We start from the raw sequence: 23,498 nt of genomic DNA, 5'->3' as shown, positions 1-23,498 counted from the left end.
TTCTCTGTATCTCCAGGTCTCAGTGCCAGCTTCAATTTTTAATTATGCTATTGTGCTTTTACGAGCCATTTAACGTTAATTTGGCTCTTTATGCACAGTTACGGGAATATACTTTCTCTCTCTCTCTCTCTTTCTTTCTCTTGCGCTCTTTGATATCTTTAAACAGATGTCACATGATCTTGTTGCATCCCAACTTAACCCTTTCTCAGACATTCTGCACAATGAGATCCCATTATTAGTAAAAAAAGTCTTGCTTAGTCACATGTTAGAGCTGTTTGATGTGTAGTACAGTCGTACACAGTTTTTGTTTTGGCCCGTGGTGCGGGTATTCCGAAATACATGCATCACCATACCACATAGACTAGGGTAAAATATAGTTGATGAAGTGCTACAATTGTACAGAAAACACAGTAAGTTAGGGTTAGGGTTAAAAAATTTGCTTGTTTTAACCCATGGGTTGAAACAACCCAGCATAAGTTTATTTTTAATCAAACGGTTGGGTTTGTCCATATTTACAGTGTCAGATTATTGCTTAAAAAGGTTAAAGGTTGACATTTTGTGTGCATCATCAAACAGTTAGCAAACAGATATATGGGCATGTAGATGAAACAATGATTTAAACTTACTCCATATTTCACAACTAGTGATGGGGACGAGACTGCCTATCCCGAGTCCGAGTCAAGACAGAGTCTTTGAAGGGTCGAGAGCGAGTCGAGACCGAGTCTTTGAAGGGTCGAGAGCGAGTCGAGACCGAGTCTTTGAAGGGTCGAGAGCGGGTCGAGACCGAGTCTTTGAAGGGTCGAGAGCGGGTCGAGACCGAGTCTTTGAAGGGTCGAGAGCGAGTTGAGACCCAGTCTTTGAAGGGTCGAGAGCGAGTCGAGACCCAGTCTTTGAAGGGTCGAGAGCGAGTCGAGACCGAGTCTTTGAAGGGTCGAGAGCGAGTCGAGACCGAGTCTTTGAAGGGTCGAGAGCGAGTCGAGACCGAGTCTTTGAAGGGTCGAGAGCGAGTCGAGACCGAGTCTTTGAAGGGTCGAGAGCGAGTCGAGACAGAGTCTTTGAAGGGTCGAGACCGAGTCTTTGAACGGTCGAGAGCAAGTCGAGACCGAGTCTTTGAAGGGTTGAGACCGAGTCTTTGAAGGGTCGAGAGCGAGTCTTTGAAGGGTCGAGAGCGAGTCGAGACCGAGTCTTTGAAGGGTCGAGAGCGAGTCGAGACCGAGTCTTTGAAGGGTCGAGAGCGAGTCGAGACCGAGTCTTTGAAGGGTCGAGAGCGAGTCGAGACCTAGTCTTTGAAGGTTCGAGAGCTAGTAGAGACAGAGTCTTTGAAGGGTCGAGAGCGAGTCGAGACCTAGTCTTTGAAGGGTCGAGAGCGAGTCGAGACCTAGTCTTTGAAGGTTCGAGAGCTAGTAGAGACCGAGTCTTTGAAGGGTCGAGAGCGAGTCGAGACCGAGTCTTTGAAGGGTCGAGAGCGAGTCGAGACCGAGTCTTTGAAGGGTCGAGAGCGAGTCGAGACCGAGTCTTTGAAGGGTCGAGAGCGACTCGAGACCGAGTCTTTGAAGGGTCGAGAGCGAGTCGAGACCGAGTCTTTGAAGGGTCGAGAGCGAGTCGAGACCGAGTCTTTGAAGGGTCGAGAGCGAGTCGAGACCGAGTCTTTGAAGGGTCGAGAGCGAGTCGAGACCGAGTCTTTGAAGGGTCGAGAGCGAGTCGAGACCGAGTCTTTGAAGGGTCGAGAGCGAGTCGAGACCGAGTCTTTGAAGGGTCGAGAGCGAGTCGAGACCGAGTCTTTGAAGGGTCGAGAGCGAGTCGAGACCGAGTCTATGAAGGGTCGAGAGCGAGTCGAGACCGAGTCTTTGAGGGGTCGAGAGCGAGTCGAGACCGAGTCTTTGAAGCGTCGAGAGCGAGTCGAGACTGAGTCTTTGAAGGGTCGAGAGCGAGTCGAGACCGAGTCTTTGAAGGGTCGAGAGCGAGTCGAGACCGAGTCTTTTAAAAAGGTCGAGAGCGAGTCGAGTCTTTTAAAAAGGTCGAGAGCGAGTCGAGACCGAGTCTTTGAAGGGTCGAGAGCGAGTCGAGACCGAGTCTTTGAAGGGTTGAGAGCGAGTCGAGACCGAGTCTTTGAAGGGTCGAGACCGAGTCTTTGAAGGGTTGAGAGCGAGTCGAGACCTAGTCTTTGAAGGATCGAGAGCTAGTAGAGACAGAGTCTTTTAAAAAGGTCGAGAGCAAGTCGAGACCGAGTCTTTTAAAAAGGTCGAGAGCGAGTCGAGACCGAGTCTTTGAAGGGTCGAGAGCGAGTCGAGACCGAGTCTTTGAAGGGTCGAGAGCGAGTCGAGACCGAGTCTTTGAAGGGTCGAGAGCGAGTCAAGACCGAGTCTTTGAAGGTTCGAGAGCGAGTCGAGACCGAGTCTTTGAAGGGTCGAGAGCGAGTCGAGACCGAGTCTTTGAAGGGTCGAGAGCGAGTCGAGACCGAGTCTTTGAAGGGTCGAGAGCGAGTCGAGACCGAGTCTATGAAGGGTCGAGAGCGAGTCGAGACCGAGTCTTTGAGGGGTCGAGAGTGAGTCGAGACCGAGTCTTTGAAGGGTCGAGAGCGAGTCGAGACCGAGTCTTTGAAGGGTCGAGAGCGAGTCGAGTCTTTGAAGGGTCGAAGGCGAGTCGAGACCGAGTCTTTGAAGGGTCGAGAGCGAGTCGAGACCGAGTCTTTGAAGGGTCGAGAGCGAGTCGAGACCGAGTCTTTGAAGGGTCGAGAGCGAGTCGAGACAGAGTCTTTGAAGGGTCGAGAGCGAGTCGAGACCGAGTCTTTGAAGGGTCGAGAGCGGGTCGAGACCGAGTCTTTGAAGGGTCGAGAGCGAGTCGAGACCGAGTCTTTGAAGGGTCGAGAGCGAGTCAAGACCGAGTCTTTGAAGGTTCGAGAGCGAGTCGAGACCGAGTCTTTGAAGGGTCGAGAGCGAGTCGAGACCGAGTCTTTGAAGGGTCGAGAGCGGGTCGAGACCGAGTCTTTGAAGGGTCGAGAGCGAGTCGAGACCGAGTCTTTGAAGGGTCGAGAGCGAGTCAAGACCGAGTCTTTGAAGGTTCGAGAGCGAGTCGAGACCGAGTCTTTGAAGGGTCGAGAGCGAGTCGAGACCGAGTCTTTGAAGGGTCGAGAGCGAGTCGAGACCGAGTCTTTGAAGGGTCGAGAGCGAGTCGAGACCGAGTCTATGAAGGGTCGAGAGCGAGTCGAGACCGAGTCTTTGAGGGGTCGAGAGTGAGTCGAGACCGAGTCTTTGAAGGGTTGAGAGCGAGTCGAGACCGAGTCTTTGAAGGGTTGAGAGCGAGTCGAGACCGAGTCTTTTAAAAAGGTCGAGAGCGAGTCGAGACCGAGTCTTTGAAGGGTCGAGAGCGAGTCGAGACCGAGTCTTTGAAGGGTCGAGAGCGAGTCGAGACCGAGTCTTTGAAGGGTTGAGAGCGAGTCGAGACCGAGTCTTTGAAGGGTCGAGAGCGAGTCGAGACCGAGTCTTTGAAGGGTCGAGAGCGAGTCGAGACCGAGTCTTTGAAGGGTTGAGAGCGAGTCGAGACCGAGTCTTTGAAGGGTTGAGAGCGAGTCGAGACCGAGTCTTTGAAGGGTCGAGAGCAAGTCGAGACCGAGTCTTTGAAGGGTCGAGAGCGAGTCGAGACCGAGTCTTTGAAGGGTTGAGAGCGAGTCGAGACCGAGTCTTTGAAGGATCGAGAGCTAGTAGAGACAGAGTCTTTTAAAAAGGTCGAGAGCAAGTCGAGACCGAGTCTTTTAAAAAGGTCGAGAGCGAGTCGAGACCGAGTCTTTGAAGGGTCGAGAGCGAGTCGAGACCGAGTCTTTGTGGGGGTCGAGAGCGAGTCGAGACCGAGTCTTTGAAGGGTCGAGAGCGAGTCGAGACCGAGTCTTTGAAGGGTCGAGAGCGAGTCGAGACCGAGTCTTTGAAGGGTCGAGAGCGAGTCGAGACCGAGTCTTTGAAGGGTCGAGAGCGAGTCGAGACCGAGTCTTTGAAGGGTCGAGAGCGAGTCGAGACCGAGTCTTTGAAGGGTCGAGAGCAGGCCGAGACAGAGTCTTTGAAGGTTCGAGAGCGAGTCGAGACCGAGTCTTTGAAGGGTCGAGAGCGAGTCGAGACCGAGTCTTTGAAGGGTCGAGAGCGAGTCGAGACCGAGTCTTTGAGGGGTCGAGAGCGAGTCGAGACCGAGTCTTTGAAGGGTCGAGAGCGAGTCGAGACCGAGTCTTTGAAGGGTCGAGAGCGAGTCGAGAGCGAGTCTTTGAAGGGTCGAGAGCGAGTCGAGACCGAGTCTTTGAAGTGTCGAGAGCGAGTCGAGACCGAGTCTTTGAAGGGTCAAGAGCGAGTCGAGACCGAGTCTTTGAAGGGTCGAGAGCAGGCCGAGACAGAGTCTTTGAAGGTTCAAGAGCGAGTCGAGACCGAGTCTTTGAAGGAACAAGTTCGAGACGAGTCCGAGAAACCAGAAAGTCATTGATCTGCAACTATCAGATCAATGCAAACACATAAAATAGTAGCTAGATCATATGTTAGCAGTGCAATGGTTATGGATTCAATCCCAGTGAGCACACATAAGTCGCCTTGGATATAAGCATCTGCCAAATGCATAAATGTAGACATCAGGGGTCTCATTTATAAAATTCTTACTAAAAGTCTACGTACGCACAAAAGCTGGAAGCCAGTGCTCATATTTTATCAATTGAGCGAGAGTGTTGTCAAATCCAAGCAGACGTTACTCGCACTCAATAAAAGATGTTATTTCTACTTCAGTCAAACTTTCAATAAAACTCAACCACTAACTTAATTGCCGTCCAAGTGTGCTGGATGAATCATTCATCTGGGGGTCACGATGTACCAACGAGCCATATAATAATCGTAACTTCTCTAAAGCTAATTTTCGTAGTTTACCTTCATTTTAAATGACAGCTAGCAGCTGCCGCAGCAGTACTTCCCAGGTGATGCGACTATTAGAAGTTTTGTCTTTTCGTTCTCATGACATCATCCAGAAAGTGTGCATGATAAACGTTTTGCCGGTGATAAGATAATGAACGTTCCAGAGTTCACGTGGCGATAAAATTAGCTGCCTTCTCAGAGGTCCTCTGCTGTTTCGGCTCAAAGGATTAACTTCAGCTTTTTGGCAAGACCTTTTTGAGTTACAGATGTAATATTTCATCGAATGTTTTTATTTGTCTGTTAAATTCAGATTGGACGGGATAAGCTCTAAATAAGCGTTTCATGGGAGTGTGTTGGGTTTGGATCTGGAGTGAGATTTATGTTTTGTGTGAAATTCAGCAGGATGTGGAAACCTTGGCAGGGTCGGCCCGAATTGTAGTGGCCTGCGGACGTCTAGAGAAATGTCAATATTAAATCTCAGTCGGCTGCAGCAGAGCTTTAATATTTTAAGGTCGAGTTTTTGATGGGATAATACATGGGTTTGGATTAAACTAGACTTTATAACAATGTGGTTTGGAGCTGTTGCCAGTTAGTTTTAGTAGATAGGATCACAGCTGGATGTGTGTATTATGTCAATGTCGGTTTTTCCTGCTTCTATTCATTTGTCACCTTCAAAAACGCATCATGTTACTGCCACACAGTTAACATGGTACCAAGCTAAAACCATGTTATTGTGTATATACTCTAATGATTATACTATTGCATTTTTTATAAGATTTGTTTAGCTGAATTTTGCATTAAGTCAGCCCACTGGAGGTGGAAATCGGTTAATGATTTCAGTATGTTTATCACACATTTACAATATGTAGTTTAGGTACAAATATGTATTGGTAGCGATATGTACCTTTGAGATGCTAATATTCACTCTTCGATCCCATTATGTACATCTGAGCTACTCTTATGAACTCTTTAGGTGCATTTATGTCCAAATTTTATATTTAATAAGAATTCACACCTGACCGTGAGGTTGACAGCAAACACCTATGCTGTTACACAACTTTCTGAAGGCAATTTATTTGGTAAATATCGTTGTCCTGATTTTGTTTGCTGTATCACTACAGTGTCTTTCTTATCATAGGAAGGCAATGAACTTATAATAATCAAATATTTAAGAATTAAAATGCGTTATGTCCATTTATGTAGCTTTCTATGACGCACTTTTCTGTTGAGGGGAAAGTTTATAAAAAGTCATCATATTGGTTGTTTTTATTTATTCTTCTTTGATAAATTGGTTAGTTCCAATTTATAGTAGCCCTGAAAAGTGAAGCCAAAACGTCTCGATCGCCCCCCAGTGACTGGTCCAAGTGTAGGTCAAAAACCCCGCCTCCCCCATGTTATTCAATGAGACTTGAGACCAACTAAATAATTTAATTACACTTCAATTATCTTTTTTCCGAAGCTGGTCTCTTTAATTTACTGTAGTTTTTATCACGCTGATGTAAATTCAAGAGTTTGTTTTTAAAATAAGTTTGTTTTTAGTTAGTTATTTAATGCTATGAAAATGGTGGTTTGACATCCTTATTGGCAGCTGTGATATTTGTGATAGCCTTGATTTCGCGGCTTTACTTCCTGCTCACTACTGCGCAGGAGTGGTCCCGAAATCGCTAGCTACTGCGCAGAGACCTAAGGTGTCAGCGCTGTATAGGGAACCTGCGGCTTCACTTTTCACCAATGGAAGAGAGCGAACGGGCGACGTCCATCTTTTTTTACAGTCTATGGTTAGTTCCAGTCCTTGATTTTGATGTTTTTGTTGTTAAGTGTTTTATAACGAAATTTGCGTGCTGTTGATGCACATTTTTTGCTTTAACTCTTTCTCCACCATTGACGAGTTATTTCATCAATTAAGAGAGAATATTTCCCTGCCAATGACGTTTTCCTGACGAGTTTTTATGGTAATCTGTATTTCCGCTATTATCCACTAGATGGCCCTTACCCAATTTATAAAAACTGAAGCAAAAATTATTTGTTTTAATATTTTAAACTCCGTGTATGTTTTTGATAATCGTTCTGAATATGATCTCTTACAAAATTCCTTAACAAAAATGCAATTATTTCCGCTTTTTGCTCAAAACTTTTTATTTTTGAAGAAACCTAACCATATTTGAGAGGTTATGAAAAGAGAACAAATTAAAATAGGATGAAACTTTTTTTCCCGTTTTGTTTGTTTGAAAGCAGATGGTCTGATTTGTTTGAAATATTTGTATGTTTATATATTTATAGAAGAAAATCTTTCTAGAAGGCATTTTTTGAAACTTTTGTGAAAATCACAAAAATGGCTGGCAGGGAATGAGTTAATATTTGTATTTCATGGTATTATTTTTATTAAAAATACTGTGCTGTATCGTGAATAATTCACGACTCCACTTCACTTCGAGCTGTGACTTTTTTTACAATACAGAATATTCTTCGTACCATATTACTTACTTAAGTCTGGATGGGGACATAAATATTTAAAGGGCACCTATTTTATTGCTAAAAAACAATGTTATTTTTTGTATTTGGTATAATACAATGTGTTTGCATGGTTTATGGTTCAAAAAACACATTATTTTCCACATATCGTACATTTTTTTGTAGCTCCAGATGTCACTCTCTTCCTGAAACTCATTGATTTGAAAAGCTTTGTGTCCCTGATTGGCCAGCTAATCGGTACATTGTGATTGGCCTGAATACCTCTGACGTCAGCTGGAAATGTGATGCTCTGTAAAATGTTTGAAAGATTTGCTCACAATGCAATGCTAACAGTAGTTTACTTATAGGCTGTGAGTCCAAAGCGGGATGAATTATGATAATGTCGGTCTTTACTACATCATCAATCCCAGGAAGTAAACTGTTGCCTACAATCCGTGTGTTTGTTGTAGTACAAGAATTTTTTTACGTTGAAAACGATAAGTCGTCGTCGTTTATTTTGGGATTTGTACCTTTTGCATATTGTTAATAGGGCTGTAACGATTAATTGTGCAAATGCGCGTTTTGTTTATGAATGAATTTGAATGAATTACGGTGAACCCCCAGCACATCCAAAAACCAGGGGGCGCTCTCGTGCAGAAACTCCCTTTGTGCCACAGAAGAAGTATCATTACAAACGCTATTCCAGGAAATGTCTACAGGAAAATTTATATTCCTGTTCTTCAAATTGTTTCAGGTATTTTCATGATAATAAAGAATATTTTGAATGATTTTGTTTAACGAGTGTTGCTTTTTTAAATGCACGTTATAAACGACTCCGACTCATAATGATTTTATGAGATTGTTAAGGACTTCTTACTGACCAAATGCCATAGTACATGCACAAGCTGTGCATGAAACACAGAATTTGAGCCTTGCGATTCAGAATCGATTTCAGACAGGTATTTTTAATGGGACACGAAATTAATCGTAACAGCCCTAATCGTTAACATGTACTAATACACACTTACACACCAAAGGAAATGTAAAAACGTGAATCGGACAATAGGGTCTCGTACACACTGCAAACTTTCAGGAGTGACAACCGCATTAAAATGCGGGAGTGAATCCCCTAAATTTTCGTTTTATGTCTGTACGGAAAAATACTCACTCTCGAAAATGTGATGATTGACACAGAAATAACCATAGCAACGTTCTGCCGTCTCGCGTGCTTATCACTCACAGCTTTGAATAAAATAATAACAGCATTGTGTTTTGCAATAAACCTCCGTCTTGGCGTTGTGTATTGTACGCATCTTTTGTGAGGCTGCTATACAGCGCGGAGAGCGCGGTCTTGCAGTGTTGCCAGGTCCTCATCTTTTATGCATGTAAATACCGTTTTGGCTCTTAACTCTTTCCCCGCCATTGACGAGATATCTCGTCAATTAAGAGAAAACGCTTCCCCGCCAATGACGAGATTTTCCGTCTTTCCGCAATACCGCTATTATCCACCAGTCCGCAACTTTTATTATTATTATCCGCAACTTTTTAAAACCGTAAGTATTGCCCTATGGCAAGCGGCTGCATGTCCGTGTCTGTTTTAAAGATCGCTCTGGATGGGATCTCTATGAAGAGTCCGTCACAAAATTTTATTATCTCTGCTTTTTGCTCAAAATGTGGTGTTTTTGCAGAAACCTACCCATATTCAAAAGCTGATTACAAAAGAACCACTGAAGGTAGGAAGAAACGTTTTTTTTTGTTTGAAAGCAGAGGGTCTGTTCTTTCATTTGGTATATTGTATGTTTATATATTTATAGAAGAAAATTTTCTGGAAGGCATTAAACTTTGGTGAAAATCATAAAAAACGCTGGCGCTGGCTGGCAACTTTTTTTAAAAACGCTGGCGGTGAAAGAGTTAATTGTTTATGGCTTTTGGCTCATGAAGCGATCAAGTTTTTGGTGTTAATAAAGTGTGAAGGTGCCGGTCCCAATATTTTGATCTTTGAGATAAAGCATTTGGATTTATTTCGGTTTATTATTGGATTTTTCTTGTTCGCTGTTTTTTTAGTGCAAGATCTGGCAACACTAGTCAGCAAACGCTCGTGCCTCTGTCATTTTCTGAACTGCGCATACAGAAGACTTTTCCCCTTCTAGGAATTAATTTTTTCAGAAGAGAGACCTGTCATGTCCATGATGCACGCTTAAACACTATTAACTATAGTTGTTCAGTTCGGTTATGTACACACTGCGCAGAGTTTCTGTAAATGCGGTACCTGCATTTTGCAGGAATTAATTTGGTTGTAGAATGCGGTTGTCAGTCCCGTAAATTACTGAATTGTGTGTGTACAGAACGGGATTAAGCATTGAAAGGTGAAGTGACAACCGAATTAATATGCAGTGTGTACGGGACCTAGGTGCCGTTTAAATAAAAATACACCACATATTTTTCATTGTTATGCGATATGAAACAAACAGATTTATATTATTATATGTTTAGTGTAACTCACAATGAATCAAACACTATACATAATCTATACATTATAACACAAATGTTCTCACAAATAATATTATATAATTGTGTAGGAAGGTATCTATGAGTTATGATTGAGACGTTTCTCTCTCTCTCTCTCCTTTTACTGTACACATTTACAAGTGTTTTTATAGTATTCACAACTGATTTACTATGTGTTTTTAAAGTAAAGTTAATGAGCGTACCTTATTCAACAGTGTTGATAATGTGTGGGTTATTTATACAGTTTAATGGGATTTCTGTTCTCTTGACTTTTGGAAACAGCGCATAAATACGACCTGCCAGTCCTGCATCAGAGGATTTACTATGACATCACGGTTATGCTGTTTTAAGTCAACACCTGTTATTTAGTGGTTTAGTATGTTCATGTTTGTGGTGTGAGATGGTTGGGTAGGAGAAAGATTCAGGGAAGAAAGAACTTTATATCTACTTTGCAGCTTGTTTTGGCCCAGAAACGTCCACTTTTCACTTTTATATTATATCCATTTATACAAAACAATGAATTGCTCACAAAAACAATAATTTCTCCTCTATCTTGCCTGTACTTGATCTCACAGCAGATGGATCATGCAAAGTTCACTGTCTTGAGTTACATTGCGAAGCGTCACATTGTGTTGCTGTTTATCTGCATGAAGTTCGACTTGTCAAATGTAACATATGTGCATAATGCATAACGTGTCTGATCGTGCACATTGTTGTATATGTGTGTGTTTGTGAGATGGTTTAAAAATACACATGCATATGTTTCTAATGAGCAACGAGGCTTTTGATCCATCACAACCATTTGGCGTTTCTCTGTTTGACCTGCCAAACTGAAGCCATGCGGATCTTTTCTAATTTTTGTCCGCTGTCATCGCAGATGTTTGATTTTTTTTAAATGATTTCTGTTTTGGCTTTATAATGCGAAGCACTTCGGACGGTTTAGCCATGGATGGACTGCGTTCAAGGCCAGAACTTTATCTATCTGTGAATGGGTTTGGACTTTTTCCATCTTTTGACTACTTGAAAGTTTGAATAAATGAAACTTTATACTACTGAAACAAAGAACTGAGGTCTCTCTAGCGAAACTTGGGCAGACTTGAATGAAAGCATGAAATGTTCAGGCACAGCATTCACCCTTATAATTGACGATGGGACATTGAATTATAAGAAAATAATTCACACCCAAGGTGGTTATGCGTTACACCGCGGGTGTGCATTTTTTCCAAGAATAATTTAAAGGACCGGTGTCAATTATTTAGCTTATACCGTGATTACCAAAAATATTGCTCTGGTGCCTATTTTAAGACATTTTAAAGGTTAGGTTAATATTTTTCAACCAATCAGAATAAAGCATTCAACAGACCCCTGGTATAAATACTATATATTAGATACTATATTATAACATTTTATGGGAATTAAAACATTTAAAAAAATAAAATTAAAAGTTAAGGGAAGCGGTTCACTGAAAAAAATTATTATGGCCCCAATTAAATGAAGTATAATTCAATTTAGCTAGTTTTAACTATTTATTTTAAGTTTTTGATTTTAATTAATATATATTAATAGGTTTTAAGCGAATTGCATGTCTTTTAAATCCAAGTCATGTCAATTAATTAAATTCAGTAAAAAAAAAATAGGTTGGATCTTTGTGCATGCACGCATTTTTCCCTGGCGCTACAAGAAGTTTTAAGTTTTATTATAAAATTTGATAAGAATTTCAATTTTTTTAAAATGGGAAGCAGGCAGTGTTCACTGGGCAGACATCGGCTTGCCATCACAATGAAGGAAGGCCGGTAGATCAGTAGATTCTTTTTTAAATAGATTGTACAAACTTAAACCATTGCCAAATGCATCTTGAATATCGCACTGAATATCTAGCAAGTTATCACAAACCACATTTCCCAATATCCTATTCCCAATATCGTGCAGCCCTCATACACACCAATCTGTGTTTGTTTATGGGGTTTTCAAGTCATCGCTTATGTTTCAAGATGTTCTTGTGGCTTGAAGATTGCATTAGTGCAAGTGTCCCGGGTTCAATCCCAAGGAACACACATACTGATAAAAGAAAATCATAGATTGAATGCACTGTTGATAAAATGTCCTATTTCCTTTGTTTGAACTCGGTGTGTGTATAAGATATTGTGTCCACTGTTGTTAAGGGCACATCTTGGATCCCGCTTAAATCAAAGGCTAACATGCCAGATCTTCTGCAGTTCATTAATGAGATGCTTTTACAATCACACAATTGTTAAAAAACAAACTCAAAACACATGTTTGTGACTTAATTATTTGTTTCCACCTCTAAATTGGCTTTGTTTAACTCTTCCCGAGACTGCGGTTTGGTGAAAAACAGCACTCGTGGTTGTTGTTGTGCGGTAATTGCTCTCACATGCTCTGTGTGGATTATTTGTGTGGATTCTCCAGTGGTAACAGAAGTAACGACGGGAATCAAAGAGCCATTCCTCTCTGTTATTGACAGTGTAAATCAACACTGCCTTATCTTTTATAACATATCGCGTGTGTCCAGGTATTTTGTGCATGAACATGTTTCTTTTGTGTGTGGTTTAAAGATGTTTGCTTGGAAGTTAATAAAACAACATTAGGCGTCTGTTTACGGTGGTGGATGATGAAACAGAAACAGCGCGTCTTCCATCCACAGTTTGACAGCGCATTATAAACAGTTTCTGTTAATCTTATTTAAAGAGGTGGTCAGGTGATAATTGAAGATGACTTGAGTGCTTTGAGTTTTATTTGTTGTTGACCTTGAGCTCCTGTAATGTCTTGCTTTAGTTAGGCAGAGCATTCAGAGGTTTCTTAACTTTAATTCTGTTTAGATTGGCCTGATCACCGCTGTCTTGAGGCACATCCGTTCTTATTTAAATACTCGACTCGAACTAAACATGAACTTTTGTCTCATTAGTGATCTGAGTTGTTTACTGTTGGAAACTGTTGTCTCTTTTGCTTTGAAGTAAATCTGTACTTGAATTTCAACTACTTTATTAAATCGTGACTTGTCTTACCGTGTTTTCGGGGATGCTCTTTTGGTTACCCAAAGCTTTCACAGTGAAATTTAAAACCCAAGTTCAAAGAACCAGCCTGTGTCTGTTTCTGATGTCTTTTATTTGAATTCCTGTGTGCATTTGAAGTCCTTCTATATCTTTGGACTAGTGCTGCCTCACGATTAGTCGCGACTAATCATTTGCAGAATAAAAGTTTTTGTTTACATAATATTTGTGGGTGTACTGTGTATAATAATGATGTATAAATACGTGCACGCGCACACACACGCACGTATAATTAAGAAAAATTTGCATGTGTATATACATGTTTATATTTATATATAATTTATATTATATATAAATATAAATATTTATTATATACATATATTTTTTCTTTAAATTATACATGTATGTGTGTGTATTTATATATACATAATTATTATACACAGTACTACACACACATATATTATGTAAACAAAAACTCTTAACATAACATATAACGCATAACAGATAACATGTATCATAACATTTAACACAGAGCATATAACATATAACACATAATATATAGCATAACATTTTACACATAAAATATAACATTTAACACATAACATATAACTCATAACACGTAACACATAACACATAACACATAACATATAACATAACATATACATAACAAAGGGCCCTGATGTATTTTAAGATATGTACGTGCAAGTTGTTTTCAGTTTGGAGAGCTCTTAAAAGTCTAGGACTAGTCTAATCCCTGTCCGGGAAAACGCCCCATAAAGCATTACATTTAACATATAACACATAACGCATAACTAAGATGAGTTCATGCACAGAAAAATAAATGTACACTTTTATTTTGTTTTTGTTTCGTTTCAGCTGATAGACGGAGGTAAAGCTGCGAAGGCAGGACTATCTGTAGGAGATTTGGTGTTGTCCATCGATGGCGTCTCTACTGACAACATGAATCACCTAGAAGCTCAAAACAAGATCAAATCCTGCACTGGAAATCTCAGCCTTAACTTACAGAAGTAAGATCATCTATATACCACTTTTATAATATTATAATATAATTATATAATTTCTTATGATTACAAAAACTTTAAGGAACAATAGTTTTTAAATTAAGCCTTTTCTTTAAACAAAAAATGTTTATATTTATCAGGACTTAAAGACTGGCTAAAATGACTTGCATAATAACAGTGTCTCTTTGCTGTCACATCACACAAGCTCTTTCAGTATGTTAAAGAGATGAAAGGAATACTTTGTATAAACACATTTTATAAAAAAAATACTTTTTCGCTTAGTTTTTCTCAATATCGGAGCAAATTTATTATCTCTTTCCACGCCATTGATATTTATCTTGTCATTTAAGAGAAACGCTTCCCTGCAAATGATGAGTTTTTACAGCAATCCATATTTCCGCTATTATCCACTAGGTGGTGCTCTTACCCAATATATAAAACACTAAAGCATCCACTGATTCAAAAACAGTAAAAACTCTTTGTATGTTTTGTTCATCACTCTAAATCTGATCTCTAACAAAAGTCCTTCACAAAAATGCAATTATCTCAGCTTTTTGCTCAAATTTTTTTTTTTTTTTTTTTTTGAAGAAACCTACTCATATTTGAGAGGTGATAAAAAGAGAGCAAATGAAGATAGGATGAAACGTTTGTTTATTTATCTATTTTTAAAGCAGAGGGTCTTTTCTTCCATTTGATATAATGTAGTTTTATATATTTAAAGAAGATTTGTATTTCTGGAAGGCATTAAACATCATAAAAATGCTAATGCAGACTGTCAACTTTTTAACTCTTTCCCCGCCATTGACGAGATATCTCGTCAATAAAGAGAAAACGCTTCCCCGCCAATGACGAGATTTTCCGTCTTTCCGCAATACCGCTATTTTTCCGCAACTTTTTAAACCCGGAAGTATTGCCCTATGGCAAGCGGCTGCATGTCCGTGTCTGTTTTAAAGATCGCTCTGAATGGGATCTCTATGAAAAGTCCGTCACAAAAATTTTATTATATCTGCTTTTTGCTCAAAATGTGGTGTTTTTGCAGAAACCTACCCATATTCAAAAGCTGATTACAAAAGAACCACTAAAGGTAGGATGAAACGTTTTATTTTGTTTGAAAGCAGAGGGTCTTTCATTTGATATATTGTATGTTTATACATTTAAAGAAGAACATTTTCTGGAAGGCATTAAACTTTGGTGAAAATCATGAAAAACGCTGGCGCTGGCTGGCAACTTTTTTTAAAAATGCTGGCGGTGAAAGAGTTAAAAAATGCTGGCGGGGAAAGAGTTAAAAACTCCCATTACTTTCTACGAGATGATCTGTTTGGCTTGTCAGAGCGAGTGACAATAACCGATAGAGGCAGAGCTTTGTGAAGGTCAATTGATTTGATCTCATCCGTATTTAAATGTCAGTTCGGCACAGAATAACGTGCAGAGCGCGCTCGGTGTAAATACTGTGCGTTGATTTGATATTTAGTGATGGTAAACTAATCAGCTTCTCTCAGTTTTACAGAGGCACAGTATTAATAGAACTTTACCAGCATCAGCACCACCTGAAACCAACTGTGTGTGTGTGTGTGTGTGTGTGTGTGTGTGTGTGTGTGTGTGTGTGTGTGTGTGTGTGTGTGTGTGTGTGTGTGTGTGTGTGTGTGTGTGTGTGCGTGCGTGCGTGCGTGTGTGTGTGTGTGTGTGCATGCGTGTGTGTGCTTGTGTGTGTATGAAGCGTTCAACTATGATATGTAAACCCTTCACATCCTTAAACTGCTTTGCATGCTCACACACACACACACACACACACACACACACGCACGCACACACACACACACACACACACACACACACACACACACACACACACAGTGCCATAATATACTTCAATTCTCAAGGTGCAATAAAGTTACCTTCAAATCTCTGTACTGTTAAGGGCCGTTCACATTTTAACGATAACTATAACGTTAACTATAATGATAACTCTATTAGCGTCCACATTATAACGATAACTTTATGCTAATTTGCATTATGCTCATTTTATGTTATAGACCTCCGCATTGAGCTTCTCCACTGTCATTTGAAGTGCGCACGCACTTGAAGTTCAAATAGATTTGATTGGCTGTCAATGGTTTATCGTTTATCGGGTGAGGGAAAAACCGCTCAGAAAGTGATCCCAACGATATCATTCGTTGTGTCTTTATCGTTATAGTTATGGTGTGAACTCCGCTTTTGTCTTAAATATAAAAATTTTTTCAAACTATATTTTTATAGTTATTGTTATAATGTGAGCAGTTATTCAGGTAGATTGCAATTAACATGTAGACAGCTTAACTCTTCCCCGCCAGCATTTTTTTTTAGTTGCCATAACCAGCATTTTTTATGATTTTCACAAAAGTCTAATGCCTTCCAGAAAAAGTTCTTCTTTAAATATATAAACATACAATATAACAAATGATAGAACAGACCCTCTGCTTTCAAAAAAATTTAATCCTATCTTAACATGTCTCTTTTTATCACATCTCAAATATGGGTAGGTTTCTTCAAAAATTAAAATTTTTGAGCAAAGCTGAGATGATTGCATTTTTGTAAAAGGACTTTTGTTAGAGATCAGATTTAGAGTGATGAACAAAACATACACAGAGTTTTTACTGTTTTTGGATCAGTGGATGCTTCAGTGTTTTATAAGCTACCCAGTCTCACAAAGTTTCGTGATATAGTCACGTATTTTTTTTATTCTTTTTTCGTGCTATTATCACGAAATTTCGTGTTTTTTCGTGATCGTATAACGAATTCCTGTTTTCTTGTGATTATCACGTATTGGTTACTCAACTGCTTTTTCCTATTTTTAAACCATTGTCGCTTCGGTTTAGGGTTAGATTTGGTGCTTGCATTAGAATGTCACTTTATATATTGGTTTATACTATTTTTTCTGATTTATTTTTTTAAATGTCGCCTGGCGTTAGGGTTAGAGTTGGGTTTGGTTAGGGATGTCATTTTATGTAAATCTAACCCTAAACCGAAGCGACAATGGTAAGAAAATAGGACAAAACAGTTGAGTAACCAATACGTGATAATCACACGAAAACAGGAATTCGTTATACGATCACGAAAAAACACGAAATTTCGTGATAATAGCACGAAAAAAGAATCAAAAAATACGTGACTATATAACGAAATTTCGTGAGATTGGGCTGTTTATAAGTTGTGTAAGAGAGCCACCTAGTGGATAATAGCAGAAATATGGATCGACGTAAAAACTTGTCAATGGCAGGGAAGTGTTTTCTCTTAAATTATGAGATAACTTGTCGAAGCCGATGGTGTAGTGGGCAAGTGCTCCGACATCCGAATCCCGGCTCGAGGTCCTTTGCCGATCCCGTACCCCTCTCTCGCCACCCTATACTTTCCTGTCCTCTCCTACCCTACTATCTAATAAAGGCATAAAATGGCCCAAAAACATAACTTAAAAAAAAAATATATATATAAAAAAAATTATGAGATAACTCGCCAATGGCAGGGTACTGTAAGAGTTAACTAACTTGACCTTTTCAAACTGTTTTGCTTTGCAATGACAACATTTGTCCCAAAGGCAAAACTTAGCTCATTGAAAATTTTGCCATTGCTGTGAAAACTGTCCAGCTGTCCATTTGGACCAAATGTAGGTGTTTTTTTTTCAACACACTTACATATCGCTTGATCATTCTTTTCTCGTTTGACATGATGTTAGAGAAGTTGCAATCGCTAGCAAACATTTCTCAATACTTTGTTGACTTTTGCACAACTATTGAGACAGTGAGCACAACAGCAGTCTGGGTGCGCTTAACTGAGGATCATTTATCATTGCTTCGGCACAATTTGAGTTCAAAACAATAACATAATCCAAAACTGGATAAGACAGTTGTTGTTTTCATTGTTTCAAGTGTGTTTATTGACCGACAAACTTTGCCAGTGTTATGAGCTGATGTGAGACATGTGTTTAGATGGTTTTAGTTCATTTTGAATATGAAATGAACTGCTGTGTTAAGCTGAAAGTCGTTTATGTAAAAGTAAAAATGATGTGACGGCCAGTGTATGGTAAGAACTGTGTGAAGTATTGAGAAATGTGTCTTAGTTAAATGGTAAAAAAGCTAAAAAAGTTTTACTTACAGATCCATGTTGTCAGCATGCCAGCATACACAAAGTGCGTTTTTTTAGTACAAGAAACACTTTTGTGCTTGAGTCAGTGTTTGGTGTGTTCAGGATTACTTTCTGAACATTTCATATAAAACACATTTTATTACATAGTATTATCTGTAATTACTATGTAATAATTTGACTCATTATCGTGCATATGTGCTGAACACAGTAGATGAAAATTACCATCACAGAGCTGCAGAAAATTGTATTTGTCCGCCCGTGCTCAATACTCCGCAGCCATGTGTTTGTTTGCGTGTGTATTGACTTTTTAGTGATAATGGAGGATGTTTGGGTTTTATTGGAGAAGGATGGAGATGCCAAACCGGCCTTAAGTGCAGTTATGGAGGAGAGTTTACGGGCTTTGTGTAATCTCCTTTAATCTGTGGGAATCAACACAAAGTGAAACAGAGACTGCATGTTAATTAAATGCAGATGTAGTGAATGATGTTATTGATTTCTTGTTGGTGAGTATCGCTCTTATAGTAATCTCACTTAGCATCATATAAACTTATACCAATGAGGGTCATTCAACTTTGGATTCACATGCTTGTATTAAAACGATTGTGGTTTTATTAAATTACAAATGAGATTTGTTTAATATTATATTTGTTTCTTCCAAACAGCAACATTAGAAATACGAACCTTAACATTTCTTGTATAATTCTTCTACAATTTATCTGCGGGATTTCATATTAAGCTCTATAACTAAAAGTTTCATTTGTGTTTATTATTTTCTCATTATGTCAATACTAAAGGGCTGGGTATTGCAACCAATTTGGCAATTTAATTCTTATTTAAATGGTTTCAATTTGGATTCCGTCTAATGATTGTCGATATTTTATTTTTAAAAAATTTATTTGCAGACCTGGAATCTATATTTAAAAATTAAAATGCTGGTCATTGAAAACCTCCCACTTACCCATCACTGAAATACACATTTACATTAACAGGCCCACACAATTGTTTTATTACTTTATTTACTTTTTACTTTTAGTACTTAAGAAGTCATAAATCTGCGCATGCATTCTTACTGAACAATGCACATTACTGCCAAAAAATCAGTGAACTTCATTAACAACTTAAACCATGTTTAAGAAATAAAAAAATTCTAACATTTTTACCGTTCAAAAGTAGCCGATAAAGTCTGGACAATGCATATACAAAAAAATGTGCTTATTTTATCTTTATACTGCATTTTAACTCATTCCCGGCCAGCCTTTTTTTAAGTTGCCCATCAGCATTTTTTGTAATTTTCACAAAAGTTTTACAAAATGCCTTCCAGGAAAATGTTCTTTTAAAATATATATAAACATACAGATAAATCAAATGAAAGAACAGACCATCTGCTTTCAAACAAACAATAAATAAACAAACAAACAAAACGAGAATCATCTATATTTTTTCTCTGCTTGTAAACTCTTAAATATGGATATTCTTCTTAAAAGGAAATAAGTGCATTTTTTTGAAGGAATTTTGTTAAAGATCAAATTCAGAACGATTATCAAAACATACATGGAGTTTTTTGCTTCAGTTTTTTATAAGAAAGTGGATAATCGCGGTATTACAGATTAACATAAAAACTCACCAGGAACACTTTTTTTTCATGCTATAATTTATGAGATAACTCGTCAACGGCGGGGAAAGAGTTAAGATAAAATACTTCAGACACATCAGACTTTTTACTTTTTTTTTTGATTGTCAGCGCTGGCTTCATTTCACTTTTTTATTGTTTTAAGCGGAGTAACTCGAAATATGGCAGATATTCAGGTACATATAATATTATTCACATCATAGGCAGCGATTTCTTTTTCCACCAGTGGATGCTCGGCACAAAATCACACAATGCTTAGGTTGCTTAGCAAAATGGATGAAAGCAGTGCAGTTGCATTTTCCATGCGGTTTTAGACGCAAAATGTGAAGTGCCCCTTTATCAGCCTATTTATCAAAGCATTGTTGATCATTGTAACTCGTGAGATCCACCAATCAGAGAGGCCCCCGAATTTTAATAGCAGTTTTGATTAAAAATAATTGAGCATATCTGGCATTTTTGGTGAGTGCGGGATCGGCGCCTATGATTCAGATCCTTTGAAGTTCACAGCACACATAGTAAGAATCAATTCAGAGATTTCCCAAATCAATAGTGTTTAAAAAAAGTTGGTTCAACTTGAAAAAATAAGTTACCTGGTTGCCTTAAAAAATTTTGTTAATTAAACTCAAAAATATTAGTTGACAATATAAAACTTTTTTGAACTGATATTTTAAGTGACATGTTTAAGGCAAACAGGTTACTTACTATTTTAAGTTAAACCAACAAATAATTTTTACAGTGAGATTGATTAAAGTTAATACTCTTCTTAACATTGAAAATGCAAATGTTTACTATCCACGTGTCTTTGTCCATAAGTGTGTTGTCTTTGAGACATGTTTACAATGAACATTCTGAGATTCTGTAGGCTTTTATTTGGATCTTAATGAGACAAAGATGAGTTTAAATTCATTGAAAAGTCTCAGTCTTTTTATAGGGCTCTGTTTTGCTTTGTTTGTTTGTTTTCTGCTTTTGAAGCACTTATTTTAACCGCTTGAACAACTTCATATAAACTATGCAAAACCCCAAATAGTTTCATGTGTGTGTGTTCTTTATTGTGTTTATGTTTGTTTATTTGACTTTTTTGCGTGGTTTCAATGTTTTGTTGTGCCTAACGCACAAATGATCTCAAACACGAGTGCCAAATCTTTATCAGAGCTCGCATCAAACTCACCACAGAATTTTTTTGAAGATTTCTGGAGAAAATCTGCCAGCCTGATCTCACAGGAATTCATATGTATTTTACGAGTTGGCTACGATTATTACAAAAAAACCAACAACAATAAAACCCTAACCCTCAACGTCACGGGGCGAAAGAGCATCTTGAAATCTAAGAATATGGTCGCACAAATTAATACAAATAAACCACCTCGTAAAATATGTACAAAGTAAAACGAGATTGTGTTCAATCTCCCCATCTTTCCACCTGATTTGACTCTTCACAGCTAATTTACTTGATTTGATTTAGTTGTTTTAATGATCAACTGAAATAGAAAAGTTTATCAATTTTAACCATTAGGTCTTTTTGTGGTTGCAAAAGTCACATTGCTTCTCAGTTCTGGAAAGGTCAGTTTGCCCAAGCATCGTACATGATTTATGTGACATGTATTTTTTCTTTGGACGGCTCTTGAAGCATTAAATTACTCAAGTTTCACCCACTCCGCGTGTATATCTGAACTTTCTGTGAACTGTTAGTGTAAGATGACGTCTGTATTAACAGAACATACAGTACCAGCTTTCACACATCGTCCTGTCCTTTCACACGTACACAAATGTGTGTGTTGGCTTTTACAGGATATCACAGCTGGATAAAATCCATTTTCCATTACAGACGGATAAAACAACAGATAAGAGCTTAGCAACAAACTGTCTGCCCGTGGATTATACTGATTGCTCAACGCTAAATAATTTTGTTTATGGTTTTGTTAATGTTTTATGGTTTACCATATTAAAAATAAAGAGCACTGCAATGTCCCTGTTTAGCTAGTTTAAATGCTTTTCTCTTTTATCTTTAATATTAATTTAGTGATTTCCAATATAAGAAATATTATTCACAACTTTTTTAACGTAACAAATACTGAAACCTTGTGTCATGTGGGCATCTGCCATTCATACTTCTTTGCTGTTTTATTTGATGTTTTGTCACATGTCTGAGAAATTGTTGAGACCTCTTTTAAAACAATAGTGAGACATATGTGACATTATTGGGGTTTGTTGTCTTATGAGGAAAAACTTGTAAAGCATAAGGTATACATCTCTTTTTGCCCTCAGTGTTTGTGTCAAATAGGAAACTTGTCGTCATGGCTTGTCATCTAATGATAAGTCTTTCTCATTCAGACACACTTACACATTTGTGAAAAACAGGAAAGTGACGGTAGACCTAGAAATAGTTTTATTTAATAATGAGGAAATTCAGCGAGCCATGTGTTCACCTCAGGCTGAAAACATAAGATTTCACACACACAAACAGAGAGACCGGATGACATGCGACTAGAAGGCAATATGAAGGTTTGGCTCAGGGGTTCTCAAACATTTTGGATTTTTCGTTTCCCAGACAGGGATTAGCTTAAGCCTGGACTAGGCCTTAGTTTAATTAGGAAATATAATGTAACTACATGCCTTACTAAAAACATTACTTGTGTGCATTTTGAGGTTAAAGAAAGGGCACTAATGTATTTTAAGATAGGTCCGTGCAGGTTGTTTTTAGTTTGGACGGCTCAAACATTTATTTTAGTCTAGGACTAGTCTAATGCTGCGTTCACACCAGACGCGGTAAAGGCATCAAGTGCGAGTAATTTCAATGTTAAGCCAATGTGAAGATGCGTTGACATGCGTCTGGAGGTCTCACGGCGCGAATGAGGCGTTTAGCGCGACGCGGTAGCGACGCATTTTGAAAATGTTTAACTTTAGCGGAAAAACGTGCCACGTTAACAATCAGGAACTTGCTCTAGTAGTGACGTTACTACAGGGAGTGAGCGGAGTCACAGAAGCCCCTCCCATGACGCGAATTTCCACGTGAGTGTCTCGATGAGTAGAATTTCACACGCGAACGAAGCAAGTAAACTCAAAATGTTCAAGTGTTTTACTTTCTTGTGCGGGGGCTTGTCTGAAGTTTAAAATCATTGGTGTAAACTTAAGCCAATCACACAACATTTGGTTATGTACTGTAAAAACAAATTCATCAAGCGAAATACCGGAGTGGACATGGGTGTGAACGACTTTTGCAGAATATGTGAGGTAAATCGGGCCAGAGCTAGTTAAACACTATCCTTACGGTGTCGTTCCACTCACGTCTAAGTGGAGGAACTCCTCCCAAACTGAAAAACTCTTCAACCAGACAGCCATAACCATAATGTAAATTAAATCTTCCTACCTTATTTTCTGGTTAATCAGGAATTTCACATAAGAATGTTTGCCCACGCGTCCTCCACCATTAAATGGGAACAATGAAATTCCCCTCCATGATTTCTCAATTATTGTGCAAACCAAGCTGTGCTGCACACAGTTTCTCGCTGATGATCAGTAATAGTGGATAAATTAAACTTTTCCCAAAACCTGTCGGGAGTATAGCAACAACATCATCTCCATTTAAAATGTTTAACAAGCACTCTTCACTGAAAAAAAATATTCTGTGCCTTAGTAAATTTAACTTAAAAGATATTATTATATTCTATAAAAAAATGTAAAAGTAAAATAACACAAAAAATGTAAGTAATTCTAAATTAACAAATTATTGAGTAAATTTCACTTAATTTTATCATGTAAAATCCACCCAAATCTGTAAGAAGGAAATTTTATGTTGAAACTACTTGAATTATTTAAGTAAATATAACTAGCTAGGCAGTGGGCTTGTACTTCCCAGCATGCTTTGCAGGGGACTGCATTTGGA

At 38.7% G+C, this 23,498-nt stretch overlaps 1 protein-coding gene across 4 annotated transcripts in view; it reads left to right on the top strand.

Annotated features, from left to right (window-relative positions):
• Positions 1 to 23,498, top strand: part of pdlim5a (PDZ and LIM domain 5a) — a 75,838-nt gene that overhangs the window by 9,969 nt on the left and 42,371 nt on the right. For all 4 annotated transcript variants that reach the window (XM_065251015.1, XM_065251017.1, XM_065251016.1 and 1 more), the window contains exon 3: positions 13,721 to 13,872. In XM_065251015.1, the coding sequence (XP_065107087.1) occupies positions 13,721 to 13,872 (152 nt within the window). The remainder of the gene's footprint in view (positions 1 to 13,720; positions 13,873 to 23,498) is intronic.

The sequence above is a fragment of the Paramisgurnus dabryanus genome, chromosome 5 (assembly GCF_030506205.2).
Source record: "Paramisgurnus dabryanus chromosome 5, PD_genome_1.1, whole genome shotgun sequence".
Taxonomy (NCBI): Eukaryota; Metazoa; Chordata; class Actinopteri; order Cypriniformes; family Cobitidae; genus Paramisgurnus; species Paramisgurnus dabryanus.
The sequence above is the reverse complement of the archived record's forward strand: the minus strand, read 5'-3'. Positions and strand labels throughout refer to the sequence as shown.